We start from the raw sequence: 10,434 nt of genomic DNA, 5'->3' as shown, positions 1-10,434 counted from the left end.
TCAAACAGTCTTATAAAAAAGAATATTTGATATATGTTTGAAGTCATAAATTTGCTTTAAAAGATTCTCTTTAATATACTTTAAGATATATTTCTTAAGATATATGAGATATGCATTCTTCACGCATAATTAAATAACTTTTTAAATATTTTTTTAAATTACGTATAATGTAATTGAATACTTAATTAATTGAATTGAATTATGTTTTGAGAAAAAAATGTGAAAGCCAGTAAGTATTCCTGAAAGAATGAAATCATTTTTCTTAACTCGCTAAAATAGAAAAAAAATTCAGATGTTTATAAATCAAATTTTCAAATATCAAAGATTAAAAATACTTTGTAGTTTTGTAAGAGAAATTTTTTTTCCATTTTATTTAATTTAGTTTCGCAATCTAGCAATACTCTCGTGTAGCACAGCTATAAAAGAAGGGAGGAGCTAACCCATTGCACCCTGCGATCTTTTTGCTATGTCTTATGCGAATAAGTATTAATAGAAGAGACGTGGAACCATCGCTGAAAAACACGTATGCGAAATGCGCAAGTATCATCTAGGGTACAGTTGGGTGAATGCATCGCAGGAGGAAAGCAGACCAAAAGAGGAAGAGTAGTTCGAGTAAAGCGACAACAAAAAGAAAAAAAGGAGAAAGTAGAGGTACAAAGTTACAAAGGTACATACAAAGATAGATACATATTCGACTATCTTCGTTAACATGTTAACATTAACACCGTGTTTATATGTGTTTACATCGATCGTCCAACTAAGAGGTCCAGAGGAATAGGGGATGCTAGATGTTGAAGAAAAAAGAACATAAATAACTGTGAGGGGGGGGGGAGGGGAAGGGAGCGAGTAGAGGAGTAGGAAGAAACGGGCCGATGATCTCGAGGACCGGAAAGCGACCACATATCATCACAGGGATCCTGTAATTGCGGACTGTACCGCGTTCGCGCCTCGTCGGCATTTCTACGCTCACGTACGGGCACGTGAAGTGCGCGCATAGAAAATTCAAAGGAAAGCATGTTCTGACGACGAGAGGACACCATGTGTCCACGGGACCACGCGAGGAGGCAATGGAAAACGCCGCGATCCGCGTCGATCACGCTCCTCGCGCGTTCACTGCTGCTGCTGGTGATCGCTTCCGGTTTTCTGTCAAAGACGGCGAACGCCGCGTTGCGAGATGTGGGTAAGTTTTGAAAATCCTGTACAACATAACATTTTACATCTCGCATTCATTTGCGCGAGTGAAACGAGAGAGAGGAAATCGAAACATTGTCTTTGACTTGACTCTTTTTTAACGAAAGTCTTCCATCGCGCTTGAGTCTATTTTTTAAATGTTGAGTGTAATTATACAAATGTTGTTTTAATACAATTAAAAATATTTCCTCTTTTTCCGAAGTTATTTAAAAATGTTTCTGATTTTAAAGTACAAATTTTAGGTCGTATAGAATATTTTTTATTTGTTGTTAAACTTATTAGTAGAATAATGATTCTTCCATAATAATTGAAATATTATTTTATGAAAGAGTATGAAAAATGCTGTCCTATGCGAAAGAGATTGAGAAGAAAGCTCGTTTCTTCTAAGTAATATGAGCTTATTGTCGATAGATGCGTTTCTAACTGATCTCTATTGTGTTAATTGAGATGCGTTTATGCCACATGCAAAGTTGCATGTTGCAGTCAAGTGGCGGCTTCTTGAATTGGTCCAGACATTCGTTCCAGCGATTTGAATTATGACTTGTGGGTTCATGGGTTACTAGGTTTCTAGTTATTCGTTGCGCCTATTATATCTGCCCCATTTTTAGCTCCGTGTTAGTTATTCTTGGGTGCTGCATTAAAATTTCTCTTATAATTGAGGAAACATTTAACACGTATTTCCTTTTTAAGGAATAGGAAAAACTAAATTCCCTCCTCTTCTCTCTTCTCCTTTTTTTTTATTCATGTCATATTTGACGTTTTATCGTCATATCGACGTTTTTTTATTTCAGCGAAGAATGTGACGGATATAATTGAAGCCACGAGGATGCAAGAGCAACTTTTCGGAGTGCAAAGAACGGAAAGTCGTTGCAGAAATGGTACGATCGCGTATGACATCATGGAATCCGCGATTCTGATGACTTCTACCAATACGTTATTTCCAACCGGTATACCGCAGGATTTTTCTATCTTGATTGTCGCAAAGCCAAAAGCTAATGAATCTACGTTTAAAGGTAATGAAAAATTATTTCTAAATAATTATAATTAGATACATTTAGATGAACGTTCCTTTAATCCTAAATAAAAAAATGTGTAATATATAAAATAATCTTAAAAACAATCTCTGTTATGCAAATTATTATCGATTCGTTTTTATTTAGTCAAATAGTCTGTAAGTATTTTTAAATCTTGAAATTATTCAAACAAGATTTTTATTTAATTGATATCCAATGACTAGATCACTCGGTTCTCTTCACCATCTATGGTGACAGCGGTGAGGAACAGCTGATTTTATCGATGGGACGCGATATTAAACTCTTCTACAGCACAAATCCGGATGATAGGAACAAATCGATTTCCTTTGGTGTTGATGTTTCCGATGGACGGTGGCATCGATTGGGAGTTAGCATCAAGGGCGACTCTGTTACGATTATTCTCGATTGCACGAGACCTATCACAAAGAAGCTGTGGAGGAATTTGGAGAAAACGATTGCTGGTATCATCCTGATCGGACAGCAACTTAAGGGTGATTTATATCTGGTGGGTAAAAAATTATAAAAAACGATAATAATATAAACTTATATAACTGATTTAAAACCGAGATTTATAGTGGAAAATTCATGTGATTTTTTTTTCTGACGAGTTTATAAAAACTTTACCAAAATATGATGGTAAAAGTTAAATTTATAATTGTATTTATAATTTTTAGATATAAAGTTGTTTCATATTTATTTAGGGAAGTCTCGAGATGTTGAAGATTGCTCCAAATCCAGACGCTGCTTATGAAATCTGCACAGTGTTTGCGCCAGATTGTGAACATCAATCAAGATATAGATCGAGTTACAATTCGTCTTCCAATGAAGATGATTACGAAGAAGAAGAAGACGAGAACAATTCGGATGAAAATAACGAGGACTTTCTAGTTTATGGCACGACAGATATAATTAAGACATTTGAATCAATAACAGAGAATCCCGTAAGAATTTAATTAAATAAATAATTAAATAAGTAAGATAAATTAACATTTTAAAAGAATAATAAATGAAAGAAATTTAAAACAATTTTGTAAAAATTTTAACTATTATTTTTCTGCGATATAAATATTGTTATTATTTATAATTACATATTTATAAAATTTCTTTTTAATAAAATTTTATTCTTTAAGATTTAATTAATATTATTTTAATATACATTATTACATACAGACATTATACAAATATTTATAAAATTGATGATGAAAATGTTCTCATAAATATTAATGTTTCTTATTTTAGACATCTTATGAAATGGAAATGACAACAATGACTGCAAATGTGTACAATATGGAATCAAATTATGAACAGAATTTTGAGGAACCTACAAGTGATCCTTATAAAGAAGATGCAAAACATAATTTTCGAGGTTTACCTGGACCTCGTGGATATCCTGGACCTCCAGGGATTCCTGGTCCTCCCGGCAAAAAGGGCGAACCCGGTCGAGATGGACTAGATGGATTACCAGGTCTACCAGGTCCACCAGGTAATGTTTTCGTGATACCATCCTTGAATCAACAAGGAAACGAGAAAGGACCGGATTCTCAGATAGAAATGCTGCGGCAGATGATATCACAACACATGATTGCAATGAGAGGCGTAGAAGGTCCGATGGGCCTTACAGGCGTCCCAGGTCCAGAAGGACCGCCTGGACCTGAAGGACAGAAAGGAGAACCTGGTGAAATTGGTGAACCTGGACCAAGGGGAGAACAAGGTACAGAACATCAAATTTAAAACAAAAAATTGCAATTATATGATTCGCGTTTATTCTGCAAAATTATCAATTCTTAATTTTTTAAATAAATGTTCACATTTGTTTTAGTTTATTTAGATTCTTTAATCTTAAGAATGAGAATTACATCTGTAAAATTAAATAGTAAAATAGATTTCTTATATTCTATATTCTTTTAAACTTATCTCTCATAGAAAAAAAAGCATTCTGATTCTTTTTATAGGACATCCCGGACATCCTGGCAGAGAGGGTAGAAGAGGTCATTCTGGTAGAGATGGCGAACGTGGCCTTAGTGGACCCCCAGGAATTAAGGGCGAGCAAGGACCGATAGGATTACCAGGTCTTCCAGGTGATAAAGGCGAACGTGGGCCTCTAGGTATACCCGGAGAACCAGGTTTACAGGGCCATGAAGGAATGCAGGGTGAAGACGGTCTTCCAGGTTTACCAGGTCTACCTGGTGAATTGGTAAAATATACTAAAAATATTATTATTTATTTTTATAAAAAGATATTAAGTATCAGTAATGTTTTCGAATAAAGTTCTTTATTAAAATTCTTTATTAAAATTAAAAATTAATTTAAAAAAATATATATATTATTAGCATAATATACGTATAATAAAAAATAATTTTTTATAAGTAAATTTAATTAAACGAGATTTTATTTACCAGGGTCCAAGAGGATTTATTGGACCAAGAGGTTTTTCCGGATTACCGGGTAATCCTGGTATTCCTGGAAGCGAAGGATCGCCTGGTATTAAGGGTAATGTTGGTCCACTCGGTCCACCTGGTGCACCAGGCCCACCAGGACCTGTAGGTTTGGTGGGATCACCTGGACCTCAAGGTTCGCCAGGACCGATTGGTTTAGTTGTAAGTTATAGATACAATTTACTTTTGTGTAAGGAATTATTTTTATTTCATCATAATTTTGATTACATTTTACATAATTAAATTCTATCAAAAGGGTCCACAAGGAAAGCCTGGGATTCCCGGGCTTCCGGGTGTTGACGGACCTCCTGGACTTCCGGGCAATCCCGGAATTCCCGGGATGAAAGGCGAGCAAGGTCCACCAGGTCCACAGGGATCAGTAGGATTTCCGGGTGTACGGGGTGTAAAGGGCGATGAAGGGCAACGTGGACTGCCGGGTGAACGCGGCGAAAAGGGCGAAAGAGGATTAGAAGGCGAAAAAGGTGATACTGGAGCGAAAGGAGAGCCTGGAATAACAGGACCACAAGGAATTCCTGGCCTCGAAGGTTTGGAAGGACCGAAGGGTTTCGAAGGACCTCGTGGTGAGACTGGTTCCGCTGGTCCGCCTGGAGAAAAGGGAAAGATAGGTATACCCGGATACGCTGGCTATCCTGGAAATCCTGGAGAAAAAGGGGACAGAGGACAATCAGGAATTCAAGGGCCAAGTGGCGATAAAGGCGAAAGAGTAACTTATTGATAATTATATGTGGAGTTAAGTGCTAACATTTTTTATAAAAAAATGTCTTTCACTTATTTCTCTTTCTTTTAGGGAAACACCGGATTGCAAGGAGAACGAGGTGCAACAGGTCCACGGGTAAATTTTTATTAAGATCTAATTTCTCACATTTATAGATTTTGTATACTTAAATAAATGTTATTAAAATTATTTTGTTAGTTAGTAATGTAAAATTTTTGAAAACATAATAATTACAATTTTCTAAATTAATATAGAATGTACAAAATTTTTAGAATTGTATACATTAGCAACAAACATATCATATTTTTAAAAAATAAATTTAACTTATTAAAATTATTTCTTAAACGTCTTGTATATATTATTTTAAATTTATAGTTTTTTATAATATTATTATTATACTGTATATTTATGTACTTTATATTTATGTTATTAAATAAAATTCTTTTAGTTTATTCAAAAAATTTATTAGAAATATAGGGTTTCAGGGGGACGCGTGGTAGAAGAGGCGCAGAAGGATTACCAGGACCAAAAGGTGACACTGGTCAACCAGGACCAGTTGGATCGTCCGGTGAAATCGGTCCCCCTGGCGTTGAAGGACCACGTGGATTTGTTGGACCAGCAGGTCCACCGGGTCTTGGCGGAAAAGATGGTATGCCTGGACCACCTGGCGAACGTGGTCCAATTGGAGAATCGGGACCTCCAGGATCTCCAGGAACTCCCGGTGTTATCGGTCCTCCAGGACCACCTGGAGAATCTGGACAACCAGGTGAACCTGGAGCACCTGGCAGTTCCGGAGCTCCAGGTGAGATTGGTCTACCAGGCGAACAAGGGAAAGAAGGACCGCCTGGTCCAGCTGGCTTGATGGGAATCCAAGGACTCCCAGGTCCTGGTGGATTACCAGGATTTCCAGGTGAAAGAGGTCTGAGTGGTTTGCCGGTTAGTTGTATTCAAAATAAAACTTACGAGATGTAGACTTGTTAATCGCTTTTAATATTTTATTTGATATAATGTTTATAATATTTAGTAGTTTTAATTGTAAATTCTAGGGATTGCCTGGTTTAAAAGGAGAAATAGGACCTATCGGACCTTATGGACCACCCGGAGATAAGGGTGCTCAAGGTGAACCTGGTAAAGATGGACCATCAGGTCCAGAAGGAAAACAAGGACTCAAAGGAGAGAAGGGTTCAACCGGACTTAAAGGCGAAAGAGTAATTTTACAAAGCAAAAAATATAATTTATAAATTTTGCTTTTATTCAAGATTTTTCTAATATTTTTTAAGACATGCAATTTATAAGTTATTGTAGTATAATAATGTAGAATTAAATAATGTAATTAAAACTGATATACAATTAAAGTATTTTTTATTTTATAGGGTGATTCTGGATTAATTGGGCCAGTAGGTCGCGACGGTCTACCGGGACAACGTGGTTTACCTGGTCCACCTGGACCTATTGGCTCTCCAGGCGAAGATGGTGATAAAGGAAACATAGGTTCACCCGGTGAAAAAGGATTTAAAGGATCTCAAGGAGATGTAGTACGTATAATTACATTATTTGATTATAGTATGTACAATTAATTGAAAAATAAAAAAATTTTAAAGCTTATAATTCTTTTAATTGTGCTATTATAATATGTAGGGTCTCCCGGGTCCTCAAGGAATTCAAGGACCACGTGGTGAACCTGGCTTAGTAGGTCCTCCAGGGGAAAAAGGACCACCAGGTGAGATTGGTCAGCAAGGACCAAAAGGCGAAGTTGGACTGGTTGGAGCAACTGGACCAACTGGACCTGTAGGACCGAGTGGTTTACCGGGTGAATCAGGTGTAAAAGGTGAAGTCGGAGATCCTGGAGCAATCGGTCCTGTAGGACCACCGGGAATTCCTGGAGAACGAGGCATGAGAGGATTGAAAGGCTTGAAAGGTGCAGAAGGTCCGCCAGGTCCAGAAGGTCGTCAAGGTGAAAAAGGAGATAGTGGAATGCCAGGACTTACGGGGAAACCAGGAATAGAGGGCAAACAGGTAAGATAAATTGTAATGTAAAATTTTCATATCCTAATGTAATGTATGTTTCCTAATGTATTTAAGGGAGAAAGAGGTTCACCCGGAGTAAAAGGAGAAGAAGGCAAAATAGGACTTCCCGGACTTCTTGGACCACGAGGATTAATTGGTCCTGAAGGATCAAAAGGTGATATTGGTTTACCGGGATTTCCTGGTCCACCCGGAGAATCTGGTCTTATGGGTGCAAAAGGCGAGCCTGGAAAGGATGGTGAGGATGGACGAGTAGGCGACCCTGGCATACCAGGTGAAGTTGGACCACCTGGCAAGGAAGGATTACCAGGTTCTCCTGGACAACCGGTATAATAATTTCAATTTATTTTTTAAGAGGATAAAAAATTTATTTGTATAAATGTTATTAATTTTTAGGGTCCAGAAGGTCCGGCGGGTCAGCAAGGTAACACAGGTTTACCAGGAGAAAAGGGAGATATTGGTCTTCCCGGAGCACCAGGTCTTCAAGGACATATCGGACTTCAAGGTCTTCCTGGTTTGCCTGGATTGACAGGGGATAGAGGTTTGCCGGGCATAGCTGGAGAAAACGGCCTCGTGGGTATGCCGGGAACCGCTGGAGTTCCTGGAAGTATCGGACCGCCTGGTCCGAAGGGTCCGAGAGGCGACAGAGGTCGAAGAGGTATTAAAGGACATCGAGGCGAACCGGGACTTATTGGAATTAAAGGTGATCAAGGAAATGAAGGAGAGAAAGGTGATCGTGGATTGCCTGGAATAGAAGGACCTAAGGGAAATCCTGGGCGACCAGGTCATGATGGACCTAGAGGCGAACAAGGATTTATCGGTTTACCTGGTCCGCCGGGACCACCCGGACCGAAAGGAAATACTGGGAATGATGGAACGCGAGGTGACATAGGTCCGGCGGGTCCGCCAGGTCCACCCGGACCACCCGGTTTATCAATGGAACAACTCGGTCTGGACGGAATAATTCCATCGATATTTCACGATGAATCAACTAAAAGAAAACGCGACATTTTTGAAGATATGTAAGAATCATATCTCTGATCTGAAATGGAAATCTGCAAACATTAAAAAAGTCGTGTCTTTTTCAAAACATTTTTTATAAGCTTTACTCTACATTATATTATTAATCGCAAATTTTTACTTAATGGATTTGGATTCTAGAATTATAAAAGAGTTTATTTTTGAGACTTCATCCATCGTTTTTGATCTGTTTAGTGATGAAGAAGAGACATTTGACATGAGGCTTTTAGAGATAAACAAGGCTTTTCTCAATATACGACAGGAATTGAATTCAATACGTAGACCAACTGGTACCAGAGATAATCCAGCAAGAACGTGCAAGGACTTGTTTTATGGACATCCTGATTTTAATGATGGTAAAAATCACATTTCTTACATTAAAATTTTCAATCATATGTCAAATTAAAGTTGTATAAGTAAATTTATAATTAAAATTTTTATATATTTAATAATTCGCGAACAAAATAATATTTGTAGAAAATGTAAAACTTTTTCTAAAATTTTGATCTTATTCTATCTTCAAATAATCGTAAAATTATTATAAGATTATTCTTTTTTCTTTTATTAATATAATAACATTATTTATTCTACAAAATACTGGCAAAAAAAATACTGGCTGAGTATGATCATTAATAGTTGAAAGATTTGATTGTTCTTTGTCAAACAGGTTGGTATTGGATCGATCCAAACTTGGGTATGCCTGACGATGCTATCAATGTGTTTTGCAACATCACGAATATGGGAGAAACTTGCATTTTTCCTGATATTCATAGCAGTCACATGCCAAGTATACCATGGAGGAAAGAGGACAATAAAACCGACTGGTATTCGCGTTTGCGTGGAGGATTTAAAGTAAGCTCGATTAAATTTACATTTTTCTCAATTAATTATTATTGCAATTATTATTATTAATAACAATGTTAATTAAATACATTCTTTTTTCTCTCTTTCTCATTCTTCTCTTTCTCTTTCACATTCTTTTCTTTTATCGAGAAATTGTTTACGTAAATAAATGAACTCTTAATAAATATAAATAAATTAATAATTTTAAACTTATGTAAATTAATAAAATTAACTAGTAAAAACTCTGAAAATAATGGATTTAATGGAAAAAAGTGAATCATATTTTCCAGATGAGTTACGAGACGATAGGAGTAGTACAAATGAATTTCCTGCGTTTGCTTAATCAAGAAGCTTATCAAAATTTCACATACACGTGCACGAATAGCGTCGCCTGGTACAATAACGAGGATCGCGGTTATAGATTTTCGTTGCGATTACTCGGCGATAACGAAGACGAATTCTCATATGACGGTATTAGGCCCCATCTTATCACGGACGATTGCAAGAATCGAAGTGGCAAGCATGAGACCGTGTTCTTAATTAGCACTAAAAAACTGCAACAGTTGCCGCTGGTCGATTTTTATCCAATCGATTACGGATTGCCGCAACAAGCTTTTGGCTTCAAAGTAGGCCCGGTTTGCTTCAAATAAATGACTGAACTGATTATATAATCCTTTCGCGGATATTATTTTTATATAATTCTAACGCAATTAATATACCAAAGTTCGATTCAGGAAATAAAATTATCATGTATTTATGATACTTTGATGATTATAGATTTTGTAAGTATATAACGTTTTAATATCTTCTATACAGTACAGATTGAAGATTTTGTAACGTTCATAGATATAATTTTTGTGTATGAGTAATACGCTCAAATATATATATATAAATAAAATGATGTGTTAATTATTAATTATCCTTTAATATACTTTTATATTTCTATTTTCAACTGTTATTATTGATTATTATTCATGATTAATTAATTAACTTTTTATAAATATATTATATGTTACAATATTAGATATTATTAAAATTAATTAAATTTTAATTTAAAATTAAATTTTCCTTAAAGCAAATCAATTTTTATAACAAATAATTAATTATTTATTAATATACCAGTTTTTTTCTATCTTTAAATGTATATTGT

The 10,434-nt window shown here is 36.1% G+C and overlaps 1 protein-coding gene across 1 annotated transcript; it reads left to right on the top strand.

Annotated features, from left to right (window-relative positions):
* Positions 1 to 792: 792 nt before the first annotated feature.
* On the top strand, positions 793 to 10,164 carry LOC105429271 (uncharacterized). Its single transcript, XM_011642138.3, has 18 exons — positions 793 to 1,180; positions 1,983 to 2,204; positions 2,429 to 2,730; positions 2,927 to 3,166; positions 3,465 to 3,936; positions 4,178 to 4,419; positions 4,625 to 4,822; positions 4,917 to 5,384; positions 5,469 to 5,513; positions 5,874 to 6,332; positions 6,443 to 6,604; positions 6,770 to 6,931; positions 7,035 to 7,412; positions 7,479 to 7,748; positions 7,818 to 8,443; positions 8,637 to 8,797; positions 9,109 to 9,293; positions 9,575 to 10,164. The coding sequence occupies exons 1-18, from the start codon at positions 1,039 to 1,041 to the stop codon at positions 9,932 to 9,934; spliced, it is 5,094 nt and encodes a 1,697-aa protein (XP_011640440.2). The 5' UTR covers positions 793 to 1,038; the 3' UTR covers positions 9,935 to 10,164.
* The last annotated feature ends 270 nt before the right edge of the window (positions 10,165 to 10,434 follow it).

This window comes from Pogonomyrmex barbatus, unplaced genomic scaffold (genome assembly GCF_055798465.1).
Source record: "Pogonomyrmex barbatus isolate J1 unplaced genomic scaffold, ASM5579846v1 scaffold3, whole genome shotgun sequence".
Taxonomy (NCBI): Eukaryota; Metazoa; Arthropoda; class Insecta; order Hymenoptera; family Formicidae; genus Pogonomyrmex; species Pogonomyrmex barbatus.
The sequence above is the reverse complement of the archived record's forward strand: the minus strand, read 5'-3'. Positions and strand labels throughout refer to the sequence as shown.